This window comes from Bemisia tabaci, chromosome 4 (genome assembly GCF_918797505.1).
Source record: "Bemisia tabaci chromosome 4, PGI_BMITA_v3".
Lineage (NCBI taxonomy): Eukaryota > Metazoa > Arthropoda > Insecta > Hemiptera > Aleyrodidae > Bemisia > Bemisia tabaci.
In genome coordinates this window covers 46486021-46507695 of record NC_092796.1, presented here as the reverse complement: position 1 = coordinate 46507695, position 21675 = coordinate 46486021, and the positions used below count along the sequence as shown (strand labels likewise).

The following is a 21675-nucleotide window of genomic DNA, read 5'->3' as shown; positions in this document are numbered from 1 at the left end:
ATTTAACTGGGCAATTCGATATTTTACATGAAAACAGTTGTGCAGATTTTTGAGTAAATTTCAAGGAATTTTCTCCATTGTACGAAGCAAATTTCTTAAAATATTCTAACGAATCCGCACAATCCTTCTCTCGTAAAAAATTAAATAGCCCGGTTTTTGGCCATAACTGATGTGGCTTGGTTCCTTTCTGTTAAACGCGGTCCAAATAAAATTTTGATCAGAACTCGCCGTGCTGACCACCTTCATTCGATACTTAAATTACATTATTTTTTGTCACTTTTTCATGGAATCATTGATGATATACGGAGCGGGATCCATTTGTAATTGAGTCAGCCGTGGAGCTGCCTAGGGGCCGAAACATGACGGACGATGTAAGCACATTAATTAAATGATTTGAATGTGTTGTTTCAGCAACTACAGTAAATGTCAAAGGCGCCGCGCGTCGTCAGCTCATTTGGCACTTGTTTACATTCCGCTTGCGAGCGATGGCGATGCAATCGTCCAATAGCGATCCACGGTTGACCGCGACCGATGGTGAGCGCAGCCAATCCTCGATCACTTTGGGACGATTGCATCGCGTTCGCTTGCAAACGGAATGTAAACAAGTGCCAACTTAGCTGACGACACCCCTAATCGTTAAAAATTGGCGACCGCATCCTTTCCAAGATTGCCTCCATTTTTGTGTGTCTAAAGGCTCCTCGTAGGTCCTAGTGCCCCTAATCTCTAATGAAGCACTCTAACTCACTCCGTGCCCACAATAAAACGCCAATGTCCCGAAGCCTCCCTCCGGCATTAAGTTTCCTGGGTGTTGAGGTATAATACCAGAGAGACAAGAGACCCTCCACTGGCCTCTTGGTGACAGGTGGAGGCTTTTACTTTCGGGGATTCAACACTTCCTCATGGAAAATTGGACTGAATTTTGCAAAAAGGAACCAAGAGCATTACGATGTTGCTAAGATTGTGCAACTTCTCTTGTCTTGGAAGAAAAACCTGGTCATCTATGAATATTTTCTATTTCACACGCTAAAATCTGTAAATTTAAGACCAAAATTACCATGTAAATTTCATATTTTTGCATGATTACAGTAATTTTATCGCAAAGGGTGAAGTGGCACAATCTTGGCAACATGGCAATGCTTCTGGTTCCTTTTTGTAAAATGCAATCCAATTAGAAAGGGAGCGACAGTCATCACTAGGTTTCCGGCTGTTGACCTACCTACATGGTGGATGAAGAGTTCGGGTGACGTCATAAGCCAAACAAGATTCCCAAGTCGGCTTGTTTGCAAAACAAAACTGCCCACTCGGTGTTAACCATCAACCAAGTAGGTAGATCAACAGTTTAATGTTGAAGTCCCAAAAGTAAAAAAAAAGCTTAAAGCTAAAAAAGCTTCCACCATAGCCGATCGGTACAAGTGGAGGCAGTGGCGTGGCGTGAATTGCGATGTATCGATTGTTATGTAATTTAGACCTATGGTAAAGAATCGATTATTAAGGTGTTCGCTGCGAACAGCCTATTTATCGATCCTTTTCCATAGGTTTAAATGGCATAACAATCGATGTATCGCAAAGCACGCCACGCCACTGAGTGGAGGGTCTCTTGTCTCTTGGCAATACCGATGAGAAGCGGCATCTGTGCGGAGGCGAGATCATGCTGACCTCTGGTCTTGGACTAAAAGTTTCTTCAACCCGACAAGTCTCCCAAGAATATCGGCACTCGACAAATCCGCGAAACGTGACCGTCTCACGTGTGTAAAAATCGACCGTGAGCTCAATGGCAAGGGCAAGGGCGAGGGCGAGGACGAGGATAAAGCTCCAATGTCAATGTCGACGCCACGGTCAATGTCAATGTCACGTTCATTATCGCCGATGCTGCTGTTCTGTGATATTGCCACACGTTGTCAGTCTTCTTGGGTTTATCGAACATTTATGAAAGTCGGTCAGTGTCAGGGTCATTGTCAAACTCAATGTCAAGATCTTGACGGAGTCCCTTGCCCCGTTTATGAATGAACTAACCAGCAAGCCGTATTATTCTGATTCACGGAAAAAAAAGAATTGCTGATTCAGCAATTGAATTGCTAAAAGCAGTGAGTGCAATGTTTCAATGTAGATTTTACAACACAAAAATGCTACTTTAACCACATTGTAAACTAATTTAACCACGGGGGTGGTTAAAGTAGCATTTTTGTGTTTTAAAATCTACATTGAAACATTGCACTCACTGCTTTTAGCAATTGAATGGCTAAATCAGTAATTTTTTTTTCCGTGTTGGAATGAAAAAAGGCAAGAGAAAACCGTATCAACGATGAAAGTGCGAAAATGCGTAGCTCCGATTGCGACGCTGCAAATCTAGCCCCGCTCGAGTTGTACTTTCAAAAAGAAGTGACAAGCAGTTTTTCATGAGATCTTCTGTAAGGTTTCATTTTTTCAAATATATTCACATAAAAATTCAAAGAGATATTATGCTTGGTTTTTTTTAAAGTAAAATAAAATGTATTTGGAGGCTTTGAAACATCGCAAAAGAGATCCGACACGCTTCTTCAATTTTAGCAATCTATATGATTCCAACACTGTTCCCCCTTTATTTTGTTCTATAGTACTGTTCAAATATTCTCGCTCGAGGAAACACGAGATTACTAAATGCTTACATATACTTGGGTCTAAAAATTTTACCAACATTGTAACTGCTCTCAATTTGTAAATTTAACACGAACAAGAGACAAAGCTAAAAATACAACACTAAAAACGCGTGACGTTTTGAGTCGCAAGTTCGAAACGTCTCGCGTTATAGTGTTGTATTTTTAGCCTTGTTCCCCGTTTTCCTCCCTTGTTTTTTTTCATGTACAGAGTTACTGTCCCGTTTGGTTCGGGTTGAAAAAGATCGGTCGACCATAATAAATTTAAGGGAGCTAAATAAATTTCAGAGTAGTCGTGAAAAAAGCTTACACTATCAAAAAAATTACTTACGGATAAATTTCTTGAAGATTCGGCCCTCAGCAGGCTGTTCTGGATCAGGGTCGATGTTGAGCTTGATGATGGCCCCGCCGTCCTCATCGAAGCCTTTCGGCGAGATCTTGACGCGACCTCCACCAAACATCATCTGAGGGAGATGCACTTGCAGATCATGTGTCATCAAGTAGCTCAACCCCTTCTCGTAAAGAACATCACTCAGGTCGTGGATTGATCGATGTGACTCTCCGTCAGGCGTGAAAGATCGGTCTTCTCTGTGGCTCTTCTCTCCTCCTATCGTGTTCTCCGCCTCCTCAACCGAATCGACAAACTCCCCAAATGATGTGTCTGCCTCCTCTTCCTCCTCCTTCTCTTCCTCCTCAAAATTCGTGGGCAACGTCGTCGATTCAACATCCGGAAGAGGTTCGGTGCTCCCCTGCTTTTCTACACCCGCGTTCAAGTCACCCGCTTGTTTTTCTACCCTTTCGTTTGAGTCTCCTACAGTCGTATTACTTAACATACTAGTTTTTGGTATCGATTCTAAATAACTATCTACATTGCTTGGCGTCACGACGAACGGACTCGTCGTTAGCTGGTTGGCGGTACTAGATTTCGGACTAAGTAGAGACGATTTATTGTACAAACTAAGACTACTATTAACACTATAAAATTGCGAGGTGGTAGGGTGGTGGGGACCGAGGAGGTCGCCATATTTGTTTGAGTTCCTAACAAAGTATATACCGTCGGTGATGAAAAAATTAGAGCTCAGTATTCTCGAGTCTAGGTAATTAAATATACTACTTTGAACGCAGGAGAAGGACGTCGTGCTCCCACATCGATCTATCAGTTCGTTCCACAGTGGGTTCCCACTACTTGTGGAATTTGAAAATCTACGTTGAGCAAATGTGTCAAGTCTTTCTAATATTGTTGACATAGATATACTATAACTAGCATTTATGAGGCCTAGTATTATTAGTAATAGTAGGTGTAGATGTTTCGAGTAGATTTCATAGATTCGTCCGAACCTAACCAGTCTTTTCAAGTGCATCGTCTCAGTATATCATTTATGCTGGGTGGACTTCTGAAACAAGAGAGAAAAATACACAAAACGAATTAGTTTTTATACCTTGAAACACACAAAAAAAGTTGAGCGGAAATAGTGACTGAAAAGTTTTGACGCCTTTCGTTTTTTAAAGAAAATAATTCATGTGTAAAATTCTAAATTGACGATATTTCCGCTTTGAGAGTCATTATCCAATGGTAGTTTATCTCACCGTTACTAACTTCAGACGTTTGGACGCATGCGCTTAGTCGTTTATTGGCAGTTTAAAAAATAAAAAAAATATCATGCATGATAAACTTCAATTTTGTTCGGAAATTACATTCCTCCCTGATGAGCACCGACGGCAGTCATTTTCTATTGCTCCTTTGTGCACTTAAAACTTTAGCGTGGACAGTTGAAATCTTGGATGCGGCATTTCATCATTGCGGTTTTGGAGGGATCTTTAACTCCTCCTCGTCAATACTCGAGTTGACTACCCTGTATTTTTGGACAACTAACTCAACTGAGTCATTCGCCTCAATTCAAAATCCGAGTCTCTCGATTTGCTGACTGGATCAACAAATTATTAACCAGGCATTCAGTGTGATAACCAATTATCAATAATTACTCATCTTGAGCACGAAAAATTTGTTAAGCGGGCGAAATATTGGCAAGCAGCCTCCGGCCTCTGACTCTGCAAGAGGATATGCAACGTCAACCGCAAAGTTCAACACATTCCTCTCACAAATAATGTGATTGCGTGACCACACCTTAGCCTCTAGATCCGGATTCATACTTGCAAATACCATGTTACGACTTCCTAAGATGTGTTGCCGCGCTGGCTGTCAATGGGTTAATCTACTCAATAGAGGGCGAAAACAAAACCTGAAGATGACAAGTCATTCGTGTTTATTATCGGTAGGTGATTCTAGCATGCCGTCAATTTGTCCGGATAAACGAGCTAAAATAGCTCATTAACTTATCTGCCTTGTTTGAGGAGGATTCGCCCGCAGGTAGCCTCCGCTACGTGTGAACATGAGGCCGCTAAGTAGGTCACTCCAATTCACTGAACATCTCTGACTTTTTGCCAAATAAGGTTGAATCAGCGAAGCGACACGGGTGCCGAATGCTGTTCATTCAAATGTTCGAATATCTGATTTTATTCTTCTTCTTCTTTTCCTTTCTGTCCCCTCTTTTTGCACCAAAAGATTTGGTATCAACATTTTTTTTGGTTGTTTTGAATATATTAGCAAAACCCTTTGACTTTTAAATTTGATTAATTTTAGAAGTTGAGAGTGAGTAAATTTTTAATCAAGATTTATTTTAACTCTTGAAACCGAGAGAGCTGTCTTTCAATTAAAATATGATTATTTTCATGTAAAATGTCTTTTAGTCTCAAAATTTTCGAGGGTAAACAGTTGCACGACCGAAATCAAGAAGGACGCGCGTTCTCGCTTGCGTCCTAGATGAGGGCAGGGACGCACTCTACGATTTAACTTTAGAATTTCGCGAATCCTTGGCTGCCAAGCTCTTATTGGGATTTTCTCATTCAGTTATTTGAGTGCACCAGATACCTAATTAAATATCACAAGTGTCTCAGGGTTTGCGTAGCTGAGAAATTTAACGACAAAAACATTCATACATTGTCTAATGCCCCGCTTTGCAAGGTAAACAGATATCTGTTAATTTTTCCTATTTTCTGCTAGCGTACACACTGCACAAGGAGTTACGGAATCTGAACCAGTGGAAGAAAAAAGGTAAACTTATTCAACACGGGGTCGACAAAGTCTCGAGAATCTACACTAAGATACATTACTGCCGTGCTAAGGAAAAACGCCGTATGAGCCTCCAGGCGTTGCCAAATTTCCTTTCATAAAACTCGAATTTCCTAGTGAATTTATTGATATTTTTTTTCCAATTTTTCAGATAATTCTCCTCGCAATTTTACCTGAAGTTTCTGAAAATTTCAAAAAAACATATTCATGACTTTCCTCAAAAATAATCATTTAACCGGAGGAAATTTGGCAACTCTTTAATGTTCATACGGCGTTTTTCCTTAGCACGACAGAATAGGGCTCAATGCAACTAACAATTAACTAAGGCAATTAACTTACATACATATAAGTCATATAAGTCGTTTTACAGCACTCCCTCGCGCTCTACGACTCCTAACCTCCACTGCTCTCTTTCAAACCACAAATCTTGAGGCATTGAGCACCTTAACATTTCCGCTTCAATCCCCTCCCTCCAACCTTTCATTGGGCGCCCTCTGCGTCTTCTCCCAGGAAGAGCCCAACAAGGACCTCTCAATTATTAAAATATTATAAAATATATCGTCCTGTTTCGGACACAGGGAACTTTATCATTAGATTCGTAAGGTAAAGCCTGGGTATCTGACCCAGTGGCGTGGCGTGCTTTGCGATATATCGATTGTTATGCCATCTAAACCTATGGAAAAGGATCGACCAACAGGGTGTTCGCAGCGAACACCTTAATAATCGATTCTTTGCCATAGGTTTAAATGGCAGAACAATCGATGCATCGCAATTCACGCCACACCACTGATCTGATCGTCTGGGAATGTGGACACGCAATGCGCGAAGAGCGTTCCTGTCGGTTTGCCGCTTTGCCAGCCTGAATTGGACCTATTTCTGCCAAACGGAACTATGTGCAACAAGACATGAGCCCTGAGATCTCTAAGAATATACACATAATAAGGCTCACGCCATGGTGCACATAGTTCTGTTTGGCAGAAATACGTCCAATTGGACAAGTGCAAAGGGTTTGAGGGATGAGGTAAAAGGAGCCAAAAGAGGCTGAATTGATGAGTCAGGAAGCGGCGCGCGGCGTCGGCGGCGTCCAAGTCGGCGCGACGACCGGAGTCGGAAGAGGGGAAAGCACGTCTGTTTATGGCCATGGCCGGGGTCCAACGCCAAGTTGCATGCTCGCTAAGAAGGTCACGGCTCAGCGTGGACGTTGCCCGCACCGGCGGCGAGACGCAACCCCCCCCCCCCCCCTGCCCCCACCACCCATTCTTCAGGCAAGATCCCCTTTCGCTTTGGCGAATCGCTGAAACGGCCAACGGGAGGTTTGCATGGGTGATGGCCGGTATTCTGGGAGGAAGCGGTTGGACTCTCGTCACATAATTGACCTGTAAATTATGAACATGCTCTGGCTGATTAAATGGTGTGATGTCTAAGAAATCATATGCATATTGTAATTTAGTGATTGAGTCATTAATCATGGAAACGACTGATAAGCTTTACTGTGTTGCTCATACTGGAAAAGAAAACACATTGGATCTAGAGTCCAGACTCTTGAAAACATTGACAAGAAAAAATACTTTTGATTCAATCAGATTTAAGCTTAAATCAGAAGGAAATCCGCTCAAATTAAGAGGCTTAGTTCTTGATGTAAGCAAAAATCCAATTGAATTAAGAGTATTTTTTCTTGTCGATGTTTTTAAGAGTCTGGACTCTAGATCCAATGTGTTTTTTTTCCAGTGTCTGCATTTCGTCATGAGAGGAATGAAGGGTTTGCAAATTGACAAAATACATTGAATTTCCCTCTTACGAGGAATAAGACAGGACAAACAGTAGCGGAGTGGCCAGGGGACCGGCACACCCCCATATTTATGTAAAACTGAGCAAATAATGAAAATCATATTCACAGGGTATGTAATACAATACCCGAAGAAATATTAAAACGCCCTACGCGAGCAGTTTTCTTTTCAAACAAGTTCAACAACATTTATATCCTTGCGTTCAAGTCTCCGATTCAAAATCCGATTTGCGTTCAAAATCCGATTGAGTCAAGAGTATTTTTTCTTGTCGATATATTAAAGAGTCTGAACTCTATATACAATGTATTTTTTTTTCTAGTGCAGATTTTGGAGCTTGGTGCATCACTTGCAGCTGAACGATTTGGAGGCGCCACTAAAATGTTTTGTAGAAACTAATAACACGAGTATTTATTTGGTTTTGCATACAGTATGAGGAACATTGCACAGTTACTGAATAATGCAGCTTATACGTCGATCCTACGATGAATGCCCATATTTTTCCGAAAAGTTTGATAAAAAGCGGCACCATCAATTCGTGGTTATGAGTGATTTTTCAAAAAATTGTTTAGCATCCACCATGACAAAAATCTCTGGGCCGATACATTAATTTAGTCAAAGGAAAATACTTACTCGATAGGCACGCTTTTCTTTTGAACACGCTATGTTTCAGTTTTGCTGGTGGCTAAGTCTTTTGTTATCAGAAAAATTCTTAAACGATGCGTTAAAAAATTGTAGGCATTGTCATTATACCCGTATTGATGCATTCTCATTTTCCAACAGATGTCCAACGAATCTTTTCGTTCCCGAAAGCGCAATAGGGCTATATATTTCTTATATTGTTACTGGTAACTGGTTACGTTATACCACATAATACTGGTTAGATACTACTGGTTACTCCTACATATCGTATGGTATCCCTCTCTTCCCGCATTGTAGGCTTGCAATGTAGATCACTGATTGGATGGCAACCATGCCAACTACTAATCTGATCGCGAACGGACACTTATCTCTGTTGCCGTTTAATTCTGTTAATAACCAAGTAGCTAACTGAAACTATTCTTGACATTCTCGTTTTAGCAAAAAAAAAATAAAAAAAAAAAAAAAAAAAAAAAAAAAAAAAGGAACTTGTGTTATCTTATTTAAAGTGTCATTGAGTTTGAGCACTATCTAGTCTCTCCCACTATCGATACGTATCGACGAATTAAATTCATCTCTAACCAGTGACGTTCTAAATAATTAAATTTGATTCTATAGCTCACAAACAATGAAAAATTTAAGTGGCCTCCTAGATCGGTGGTGTTGACTTGTTCAGCAAATTTTAAAATAGTTAAATTTATTTTTTTCGTAAAATTCGCGGTCTATTTGATGTGATTTAATTTCTCCAGTTATCTACACTTAAGTAAACGACCACTTATCGATGCTTCGGCAAATGGTGCAGTATTGAATCAATGTTGAGTTGCTGTCAATTTAGTTTGACCCGTTCCCTTGAGTTCATTCAGGGTTATGAAAAAGAAGTCAAATAAAATGATCTGTAACATTCTCAATGAATCATAAGACCTTAATTAATTACACACAACATTCAACACTTGCGTTGGTTTTGGTTCATTGTATTTATCTTGAAGAGTGGAGTTCCGAATTAGAAGAATGCATTTCAATAGAGGGATAAAACTTTATAAAAATAGCGAATCCCATTTATTTGTTATGCTCGACCAAATTCCATCAAAGTAAAAATAAATGGAACATTACGGCTCATGTGGCGACGTCGATCTCATCAATTCAGATTCCCATTCCCTTTTACTTGAGTCTCTGTGTGCTTTACCGGTTGGTCGTTCGCTACTTGCTCTTCGCTCCGTGCTCGTTACACTCACGAGTTACCCTGCAGCAAAGTCTCCGATGTTTTTATCTATATAGTGCCGTTTCCGCGGAACAATAATTGAGAGACTTTAACGATCGACCAAGAAAAACAACCACATAGATTTTTAACCTGAAAATTAGTTTAGTTGGGTACTAGGGGGCTACGCCCCCTGGCCGCTACGCGGCCCAACCCCCCGAAGGCGCTCCGCGCCATCAATGGGCCGCTTCGCGGCCCTATTTTTACCCTCCTATTAGTATTAGTTTTATTTTTCCCCTAAAAAAAATTCGATATGAGGTATACTTAATAGAATGAAATAATTTTTGGTTTTGATGAATAAAGAAAAAAAAAATTTTTGAAGTCAAAAGGACGCGTTTTGGAATAACTGCTTGATGAAATATTACAGTAAAACAACGATCTGATTAAATCGGATAATTATTAAGTTTCTCTGGAGGCGGGGATCGAACCCACACCTTCATCAATGTGAACACTTCCGACGTCGTAGACGACTCGGCCACTGCTCGTCTTGAGGTAATCGGCGGAAATCTTGTGTAGATAAGTGTAGAGCTGATGCGCAGGCTACACACCTACTGCGCAACCTCCTCGACCACTGCGCATCCTCCCGCGCATAGCGGTAGCAGTCCCGGAGCACTCTGTAAATTCACTCACTTTAATAACGTGATTTTAAAAAAACCTGGGTCCTTTTTCCAAAATCTAATTAGAGCGGGCTCATCTAGAGCCTATTACCTGTCGATTTACGCAAAAATCATGGAAATCGGCCCGGTAGAACGCTCAAACGAACTATGACAAAAAGTATAAATTTACATTGTTTAAATGGGAGAATTCGCAACTTTACCACGTAATATGAAAAAACCTGGGCCATATTTTGAAAATCTGAAAAGAGTTGGCTTATCTAGAGGCAATTGCCCGTCGATAGCCGCAAAAATCATGAAAATCGGCCCGGTAGAACGCTGGAACTAAGCGTTACCAGTTTCGCAAAATTAGGAGGTCTCGGAGCTTTATAGTATAGATATTACCTTTATAGTGCCGTTTCCGCGGAACAATAATTGAGAGACTTTAACGATCGACCAAGAAAAACAACCACACAGGTTTTTAACCTAAAAATTAGTTTAGTTGGATCTTCAATTTTTTACGAGAATGATTTGACAGGCAGTCAATCTACTGATAGTTTCTGAATTTTAGGAATTTTTTTTAAAAAAAAATCTCTATGTACGCATCATGCTGTGCTAATTTAGACGCTCGCATACAAGCTTCAAACGAGGAATATTTAGAAATATAAATCCAAAATCACGTCCCGAGTAAATATTGCGAGTCGTTCTACCTTTCAATTTGCGAGATTCACTCGGGGCTTGTTTTTGGAGTCATTTCAAATTGTTCCTCGATCAGACATGTGCTAGCTAGGTACCTGACTTAGCACAGCACCATGTGAATTTCAAGGGTTCATTATTTTAAAAAAAAATTCTTAATGTAATAATGTAAATGTAATATTAATTAATCGATATACAATTGAATCGTTCTACAAAATGCTTCTTTTTATTAGAAATTGAAGTTCTGGAGCACAATTTCAAACTTTTGTTGCAGCAGTCGAAAATTTAGTTTTGTTGTTTCATATCTGCATAGCAAAAGGAGATCAACCTTCATCTGGTGTTAGTACACCGGAAAAAAAACACATTGGATCTAGAGTACAGACTCTTGAAAACATTGAAAAGAAAAACTACTCTTGATTCAATCGGATTTTTGCTTGAATCAAAAGGAAATCCGCTTAAATTAAGAGGCTTGGTTCTTGATTTAAGCTAGATTCTGATTGAATCAAGAGTACTTTTTCTTGTCGGTTTTTTTAAGAGTCTGGACTCTAGATCCAATATGTTTTTTCTCCAGTTTAGTATTGTGTGTAAAGGGACTGTCACCAGAGTTATTGTTCCTGCGATGAAAAAAACAAGTTTCCCTTCTGAAAAGAGAGATTGTAAATGTTATTTGAGCAGAAAAAACCAAGACTCTTCCTATGTTTGCTCAATTGGCGAATCTCTCAGGCAGGCAAAAATTATTTTTCGGGATTAATTGACGTGACATGACGCGTTATTCACCGTGCCGTACCTGAAATTCGAGGATCCTGCGCCGGTCTCGGCCGAAACATCCATCAAAATCAGCCCTGATATCTGACAAGTTGACTACCCGCCCACTTTTGACCACAATCAGATAAGAGCCGAACAAAGCTCAAGTTGCAAGTAATGAAGTGATACTTATTGATGATGTTCAGAGAAATTTGTGCCACTTATTGATCGCGAGCCCGCTTCGAAGCCGCGAAAAGATTCCAGCTCAGAGAAATCATTGTTTCTTTTTTAGTAAAGACTAATTTGGGAATAGGTCAACGGCTCATCAAAACTGTCAATTTCCTGACTCTTTGGGTGAAACATTTGACTATTCACTTGGGATATCATTAAAATGGCATGTTATTGCCACGTGCTCGTGCTAGTATTGTCTCATCAAGCCATAAGAGCTCCATAAGAGAGCCATAGAGCTAATCAAGCCATAAGACATGTGCGTACTCACATAAGTCCTTCTAATTGTCTTAATAAATTTGACATTAAAAGCAAAATTTAGTGCGTAAATTTTTGAGAGTTTGTGGAATCGCGAACCAATGAGCATGATTTCATCGTTTGCATGAAAGTAAGTAATTTTTGATCAACTCCTCCATTTCTTTCTCTGTTCATTCTCTCCCATTTCCTTCTTTTTTACTTGATTCCACGTACGTCATCTTCGAGACCACTGAAAATCTATAGGTAATCTCTACGACTCTTTGTGGCAGCTTAAGAACCTGAAAGCAAGATTCTCTTAGACAATGCTGCTACGTTCATGGACTCTTTGTTGTGTGTTAAAAGGACTTACTCAAATGACGTCAACTTCCGTGAGAGGTATTACGAAGCATACTTACAATGTGCAAAGTGACTTGTCTAAACAATACTGAGCTTTGTTTACCAATGTTTCCATTGTTACCACTGTTAGAAATTTCTGTGTAAAATCCGGAGCGTATGTGTCACTCTCGAGTGTAAAGCTACTGAATCTAGATTAAAGTATAAATGCGGAGTGGAGTCTGCTTTTGTGAGCAATGAATCGGACTCAGCGAAAAGCAAATTTCACTCCACGAAGGAGTATAGCTGATGTCCCGCATTCTCATCACTTGGGATTTTTGTAGCTATATTTTATTAAGCTTTTCCATACCTCGAAGTGAAATATTTACTCGGTATTTCACACCGCAAAATATTTTTAACAATGAAGTACAATGAGAGTCAATGTTTTGTATTCTTTTTCAACTGTACCCCTTTTACAGCTGTAGAACACAGCTGCACTAAATATCAAGGGACGTTTCATGAAAAAACTAATTTATTCTGCGAATTGGCAACGCTGTAGCAATGCACCGTGGATTTTCATGCTTAATTACCCCAAAAAAGCAGGTTGTTTAAAAGGTCTAGCAACAGTGTCAAACAAGCTTGGATCACGAGTCAACGCCGGAAGTTGAACAAACGCTTTTTCGACGGAGTGCGTTAGAGGCCTCGGATTTTTGTGGTTGACGGCTGTAATTTAGATAGTCGAACGCTACGCCAAATCAGCATAAGCCACCTTCGCTTACGAGCCCCAGGTGTAACGCATTGCTTTCTCGAGCAGGGTTCGAGCAGTTAGGCTCGTTAGGCCATTGACGATCGTTTTTCGGGCTGTCGTCGAATGATGCTTTCGTTTCGGTCGCCGAAACAGGGAAATGAGAGGATGCTTTGCCGCAAGTTAGGAAATTATGAACAGTTATCTCATCTCTTATCTCAAGAATTACATCCACTCGGATCATTATTCAATAAAACCTGGAGGTAGAGATTTCGCCGTGATGAATGCAATTTGCGATTGATGCATGATCAATATGAAGTGTTTGCCTAGAGTCAAGTCCATTTAGATTAGCATATCTTTTTAAACGCAGTCGACAGAGGCACGATTTACATCTAATGGTGATTCGATGATTTGGTACCACAAGCTGAGATCCTATAGTTTTTCTGAGGTAATGAAGCCAATTGAATCAGTGAGATCGAAAACACACAAACTCGGTAACTCGACAATGCGCAACTTTCATTAAAGACGGTCAATTTTTATAAAGGTTATTGAAGTTAGCGCCACTGTTCCAACTTGGACCTATAAAATGTCCGTAAGTGCTTGTCTTTTGGCACCAAAAATCTTTTTCTTGGCCTAATTTCTTCATATACTGTGCAGCTTTGTGTGTGTCTTGACTATTTTCATTTTTCCGAGTTGGTGTGTTTTCGTTCTCACTGATTCAATTCTTCAACTTTTTTCAAAACAGTTTGATACTCAATCGATCAATTAATCATTTCTGAATTTTAAGGAACGCTTTGGGATAATTCAAAAAAGGACGTCCCACGAGAATATTCCAAAGCGGAGGACAACCCGATTTGCAAAACTCACTCGATACGTCCTCTCGAAGTTGTCCGAAGTGTTTCTCGATTCGATTTTAAACGCAAATAATTGTAAAATCATGATATTTGCCCCGTATGATTTTTTCTTAACCCGACCGGTTATTTGTGTCCTAATGGACAGAATGAATTACCGGAAATTTATCGCATGTACCAAACACCACTAAAATATGTTCGTTGTAAAACAATGATACGCGAAATGAATGGCTGCATCAAATTCAGAGCACATACCTTAACGTCTGTTTGCCGCACAAAATCTTGTTTTTCCTTATATGCTATTCAAAGGATGTAACTTTTGGGAGGACGAAGCATGTTGTTGTTGATCTGCTTTTAAATTTTTAAGTTTCGGGTATACTTATCCATATAAAATAAGGAAAGGAAGGACTCTCATTAGGTTTTCTCACTCTCTTGCTCTCAATCGCACCGGGATTGAGAGTAAAACACAGCCCGAAGCTGATAACTGATTGGGATTCCGCGACACGCTCTAGCAGAGTTGTCTTTCCAAGTTTACGGAAAGTGAGAACAGGAAGTTCTTTTTTGTGCTTCCACGAGTTAAAAAAGAAGACGACCCGGTTAGCTGCTCTTTTATCACCCTCCTGCCCTCTTTTTTTTGCGCCCCCCTCCTCTGTTCACCGGGGCATATAAATATTCTGTCGTTCGCTTAAATAACGGGATCGTAATGTGTAAGCATGAGATTTAGCCGATTATTTTTGCCTCTCCGATTTTCCTTTCGTTCCAATTTACTCGCAGTTGTCAAAGACCGACGTCTCAAAAAATCCCCTCAATTTGACCGAGCGCTAATCTCGTTTGAAACAAGAACCGGAATCGATGACTTTGTGGGTATGGCAGATCATTTGGTTTTATTTCAATCTGATTCAACAGAGAATGAATATAGTTTACATCAAGCGAGTAAATGAGTCCTTTAAATTCAAAGACCACGCAGACCTCTTACGGCACTATCAAATTTCAAATTGATCATTAAGTGCGGTCTCTTATCTTGCAAAGTAGACATACTATTTAAACTGTGGCTCTAAATCTATTTAAATATCTCTACAGCTAACTTTTTTTCCATTGTGGCACGTCGAAAAGTATTCTCTATAGTTTATTTTAATTTGTTCAGACAAATCATGGGATGGTCTAGAACCAAATTGCCTTATGATAAAGCCCTTTTTTATTCGAATTTCATCAATTTATCTATAAAAGTCAGATCCTCTGATCATTTTCAAGTAAACCATATCAACGAGTAAAATTCAGCGATTTCGGATACGATCACTAGACGATAAGAACTTAAAAATTCGTATGAAAAAAGTTGAGGTTCATCCAGGTTTACTGATGAGGATTAAAGATTAGATCAATAATTAAACATGCTGACAAAACTCAAAGCTCACTGGTTGATATAGGTAAATAAAAAAACCAACTATTTTATTTCAAAAGCACTGGAAAAAAAGAATCTTAAATTTGCCGCCAAGAAGTATTTCTTCTTAAATCAAGCATTTTTCTGGTTAATATAAGCAACTTTCTTGCTTAACCCAAGCATTATTTTTCTTGTATCAAGAAAAAGTCAGCTTCAAGCAAGAAAAAAAAATTCTTCAAAAATTCAAGAATCAACATGCTTGATCCAAGCTACTTTTTTTTCAGTGAGGGGATCTACTATATTAAATAGTACCTGGCGAATCCCCTCTTTCCTTTGCTACAATTACATAATTTTATGACTGCTACCAAAAAAACTTTAGCTCGAATTTCCTCTGCGGAATAATTTGAGTTCACGGGTGATTATCAAGGGCGCCATCAAACACTCAAACTGTCCCCAATATGCGCATAATATACCAAACGAAACGGTCATTTGAATATCATCACCTGTTCGCAGGTTGGCCCATATATGTGTCAATGTATGCGATGTTATAACTCTCGGATGAGTTCTGTCGAATGCATTTACCGTTTCTATCTTAAAGCATGGCATCGAGCATGACGTCATACAGACTCGGTCATATGGAACAGCAAGTCTGAGTGCTACATGATTACGAGCCAGAGAGTCGAAATGTCCTCATTTTGGTGTTCGCCTCGAAAAATCGAGTAAAAGAAAACCACTACATGCAAATGCAAGCAAGCAGAGACCATGACTATGGGGGATAAAATCATGAAGCACAGCCGCTGGGATCGTGCCTTTTGCTTGATGTGGCCTATCTTTGCCTGATCTCGGATTATTTGTCTAAGACTGCAAACTTTTGTTGAAACGAGAAGAAGAATTGACTCCTAACGCAAATTGCGAAATATCACAATGAGTGCGTCGGAAAAGTCTAAAACCCAGTCTTAACTTCACGACCTGCTTATAAAAATAATCCAAATATTTGCATCTCCCAGTTAAAAAAGTTTATTCCGGTGGCAAAAACATGATGTGGTATGGATGAGTCATGTTGGTTTCACACCCCAATATACATATGCAAATCGAGACATAGCCACCGTCATGTGATACGGCTCAACTAAGAGATACAAACAACAAAATAACATCTACTTCTTTCATTTAATTTGATGAGTAGGAGAGAGAGGATGTTGAAAAATGACACCTGTCATGATTTTGAGAAACGCCGAAACATTACGGTGATCATTTCCAGTTTTGCGTGGAGTCCCTGATGAAAATTGGCAGAAGAATCTGTGTTCCAAAATACCACAGACCTACGGCCGGCTGTAAGATTTCCAATAGCTTCTGTAGACGGCTACACAATTTCTTACAGCCTTTTATAGCCGATGGCGACTAAGCAACTCACAGCCAGGCTATAAAGTGTATGCTAAACGTCACTAATTACGGATGCTAGGACTTAGTGAGTTTTTGGACCACTGCTCTCTTTTTGGGCTGTATAGTATCTTGATTTATTTTGCGACGAAAGCTCCGTACTTTTGATGGATGCCTGCCATTACTAATATATTAGGGCGCCTTCAGTTTCGTATGATACTGTGCAATACCTCTGGTGTGAAATAGTTGCTCCAAGCGCCCTGGCACGCTGCAGTGCGGCAGGCAAGCAGCCAGCGAGAAACGCGCATTGGCGCCTACAAACCTAACAGGGATACTTCACGCGTTGCGCAATGCGTGAAGTATCCCTGTTAGGTTTGTAGGCGCCAGTGCGTCGCCGCTCCGCTTTGTGTTAGGCTCTAATATTTAATCTGGCGGAGTCAGCGTTATTCAACTCATGATTTTGAAATGTTTGCACATCCTGTATGGATTATTCTCGTTTTAATTGATGAAAAAAAATATGTATTAAAGGAAAATATAACGTGTATTTTGTAAATATTAAGATGGTTCCGTATCAAACTTAATGATTTCCAAAGCACACGAATTTCTACACAATTTCTTATAGTCTTTCATAATCGATGGCAAAAAAGCAACATCCAGGCGATAAAGTGTAAAGCCCGCCGATAGGAACTATAGCCCGGCTGGATAAATTTTTATCGCTTCGTATAGTCCGGCTGTATGATTTTCGCCGCATTCTACAGCCAGCTATATGATTTTCTGTAGCCTTTTTTAGCCGACTATAAGAATTTCTATGATGTTATTTTGAAACACAGCTTTTATCGCCAATTTTTACCAGGGGTTGTCAAATGAGAGTTGCTCATCTTTCGCTTATCATAACTCTGCCTGAATATACTTCTTGTAGCAACAAGCTCAAATGCGCGCAAACATTTCACGCAGATCGTGAAATTAGGAGTGAATTTCAGATCATCTCAATGTCCTCATCGTGACGTTTAAGCCTCTTTCGATAAGAGTCACCTCTTCTTTTTGCTCTAGCAAAATTTTATAATAGACCCACTTAATGGGCCACTGCACACTTAAAAATGTATGTGTTGGAAATTACTTTTGATTACTTGGAATTACTTGGAAATACTTTTTCCTCGATCAGATAAATCAAAAGGTCTTGGTTGATCCATCAAATGTTTTATTAAATCGACCGAAACAAACGAAACTTTGAGACATGTCTGGAGATGAAAAACGTGTCCTACTGAACTAATGTGCTTTTGCTCCTCTTGTCGTTACGCAGGAATTACGACTCGTGAGTGGCTATAGCGCAAGGTTGCCAGGTATTGTCATTGAATTCGGATATTTTACATCGGATTATCTAGGGAAAACTGTTGATTTTTCAGCACAATCTGGCAACAATGCTATAGTGCAGTGGACTATCGCCAATGCGATCCCTGCATTGGTTTGAGCCTAGCGGCTCGTGCCTGATCTATGACGAGGCTGCAAGTTTTCAACTCAAAGATTTGGGCAATGTAACCCTAAGAAAAACGAACCCGAAAAAAAATCAACCGCCCACTTAGGTTATTTTGTGTTCTACTTCCCATATTAACACAAAATGTCGGTTACTTTTTCTTATTGTGTGGCTTTGTGTGAGTATACACGTGTATTCTCATCAGAAGCAAGTATTAATGTTAGGTCATTATAATCGCTTGAAGTATGAGTGTGCACTGTACAATTAGGCGTGTAGGAGCTGGTGGCTTGACCTTGACCGAGCGTGAAGCAGGAGCTGTTAACGCGCTTACAACCACAACCGTTGCTACTATACCGTCGGTCACTAGAGTCGGTGGTGGCAACTGCGAGTGCGAGGTGGCGATGCTAGCTCATCCTCCTGATCCGTCACGGTCGACGCTCGTCCAATTGACATCCGTCATTTACTCATTTGTGCTGCCTCGACCAATCCGCACGCCTCAGATCTGTGCCAACGCACGGTGAGGAAATAAATCCAGTTTCCGATCGGATCTCATAAGACTGAAGCGTGTAGCATTCTCATGCCTCGAGGTATTTCGAGAGATGAATGAGGAGAGTAATCATGGATGAGGTTTTTAAGCGCCGTTTTCCTGATTTCGAGAAAAACGAGATTGAAATCGTAAACTTACGGCAGTATTATACGAACATTGGAAAAAAAACACATTGGATCTAGAGTCCAGACTCTTGAAAACATTGACAAGAAAAAGGACTCTTGATTCGATCAGATTTAAGCTTAAATCAAAAGGAAATCCGCTGAAATTAAGAGGCTTGGTTCTTGATTTAAGCTTAAATCTGATTGAATCAAGAGAATTTTTTCTTGTCGATGTTTTTAAGAGTCTGGACTCTAGATCCAATGTGTTTTTTTTTTTTTTTTTCCAGTGCACCTCTGAGTGGAACATGGAAATTATTTTACTCTTGAGACTTCATTGCTTCCAAACGATCGCGGGGTGATACGGAGTACGGAGTCAAATCTACTCTTTTGCGAAGTGAGCTTTGCTCTTACGGGATGGATTTCACCCCTGATTTATATCACTTAAGGGGGTTTGTTTGTTCACCCTATCGGCATCCTATAGACGCAGCCAACGTTAATCGCACCACGGAATTCCACCTTTGTCATCTATATTTAGTCAATACACAAAATTTCAATGATTGGCCCGATGGCAGCCTTTCCTATGGACCTATTGCTTTTCTATCCGTGCGTTCAAGTCTTTCTAACGCGCCGTGTCGCACAACAGACCATCGTGTCATCGTCGAAGAAATTTGATGTGCTACATTGCTATTTCTGGCCATTCAGGACATTTTTGTCCTTTCCAATCGTCTTGATGCGTTCTGGTTATTTTGGTAACTTCTGGACATGTCTGGTCATTGTAGGGAACTTTTGGACATTCTGGTTAAATCTGGTAATTTATATGGACGTTCTGGATTATTCTGGAATTTTCTGGTAATGGATATTTCAGGTCAAATCAGGTCATTCGTGATTATTTCTCATAATGTTGCATACATTTATGGTCACTTCTAGAAAATTCTGCAGGTGAAGCGGCACCTTGCGTCAAAAATCAGATTCCTCATCCGAGACAGCCAGAAATACGCCGATCGATGAGTCAGTGAGAGATTGAGTGTAACCCTTTCATTACTACAGATGTAACATATCATATAAACTTTTAAATGAACCTATACGAAAGATTGATGAGTAATGGTTTCATGACTTGCTTGTGAAACAAATTGCTTCAAGAACCTCGCATTACTCTCATCAGATATCATTAAGCTACAAATGGTTGGCTAGTATAGCTCGGCTATCATCAGTGTAAAGCTATAAACTTGAGTTTCATACCATGAGAGACCATTAAGAAGAGTTCTAAGCATGGGATATAACTTACTCTATCTACGCATCTTTAGCGATTTGTTTTTCCGTTTTCTTTAAAAAAAAAAAAAATAAATTCCGATCGGACACTGGCAATTATTTTCTCCGCTCCAAACAGTAGTCAGACCATCTGATGATGGATTATTGTTCGAATTCTAACCATGTTATTTGTTGATCAAAAGGTATACACCATTCTTCAATTGAATTCCTCGACAACAAGCCTTAAAGCACCTGAAAAAGGTTCAACCAAAAAAATTCGCCGATACCTCGAATCACACAGCTGGCCAAAACAATGAGAGGGGCTTTAAAATACATCGACAAGCCCTTTAAGGCTTTAAGGACCAATTGGATTACGTTTTACAAAGAAATCACGAGCATTCCAATGTCGCTTAGATTGTGCAACTTTTGTCACAATAAAAACTGATTACTTATAAATACGTTATATCTTTACTATCAATACACCATAAATTCAAGCCAAAAATTACCTTTGTAAATTTAATTTTTTGCGTGAATCCATTGATTTTATCGCAAAGAATGTAAGTCGCACAATCCTAGCAACATTAGAACGCTCTTGGTTCCTTTTTGCAAAATGCGATCCGATGGACCACCAGACAAAGTACGAACTTCAGCATTTTGATACATGTTTCTCATCCAAAAGTTCACGTAAACCACGATGCACACAACGAAAATTACCGAAATCAACTCCTTATAAAGATATTTAATGATTCTTGATGCGTGAATTCAAACCACCCGCTCATAAAAACTCAATGCTCTACGTAATTCACATAGCGCGCTAAACGTTATCATCACTATCTCTACAATATACAAATCTGGCAACCTCAATCTTGACGCTTTGGCTCAGCTGTAGCAAATTGCTTATAGTTTGAACAACACATGGTGGGACATGAGCATTGCTCGACTGAGAACCTTGCTGAAACCGTTGTAGTGCGCGCGATTTGATTCACGTAGAGCTTTGAGTTTCTTGTGAGCGAGCAGTTCAAATTCCTCGTAACCAATGTGAAATAAAAACGTTAATACCTTCGTTAGGAGTTGGTTTCAGTAATTTTCGTTGTGCGAATCGTGCTTTACGTGAAATTCTAACGGGGATACACGTATCAGAATGCTTAAATTCGTACCTTGGCTAGTGGTCCATTGTACATAATGGAGCAGATCTCGGAGGGATTTCTGATCAAGCGATGGCAAAAATAATCTCGAGCAGTGAGTCGGGAGCAATGGCACGGACGCAGGGATGACGTCTTGCGGAGCTAGGAAATAGAATTGAAATAGAATTACGGCGAAAGAGATCGAAGGAGGGCCGAAGAGGCGCGGGTCGTAATTGACATTCCTGGAGGCGTCGGCCACACGCCACTCGTCAATCGTCAATCGTCATCACTCCGCGTCGAAACCCGATTGTTCTCGCGTTTCGCCGTATCCGCGCGCGGCCGCGGCCGTGAATTCTCTCATGTCCCGACCGCGCCGCACCGCGCCGCGACGCCCGGCCCCCGGCCCCCAGCCCCACAGACACACTGATCTGATTCACTTCGCTTTCTACCACACACTCCGCGCACGATCCGATCCGGCCTGAGAAGGGATTCAGCTAGCTTGGAACTCCCAACTTCATTCAAGTTCAGTGCTGTCCTTTTATCTTACCGAAGATTCCAGAG

The 21675-nt window shown here is 40.2% G+C and overlaps 1 protein-coding gene across 3 annotated transcripts in view; it reads right to left on the bottom strand.

Moving 5' to 3' along the window:
- The window catches only part of Osi17 (DUF1676 domain-containing protein Osi17), a 91490-nt gene that overhangs the window by 52965 nt on the left and 16850 nt on the right, over window positions 1-21675 (bottom strand). For 2 of the 3 annotated variants that reach the window (XM_072299948.1, XM_072299946.1), the window contains exon 2: window positions 2965-4027. In XM_072299948.1, coding sequence (XP_072156049.1) covers window positions 2965-3994 — 1030 coding nt within the window. In that variant the 5' untranslated portion in view covers window positions 3995-4027. The remainder of the gene's footprint in view (window positions 1-2964; window positions 4028-21675) is intronic. The other variant, XM_072299947.1, reaches the window with a different exon arrangement.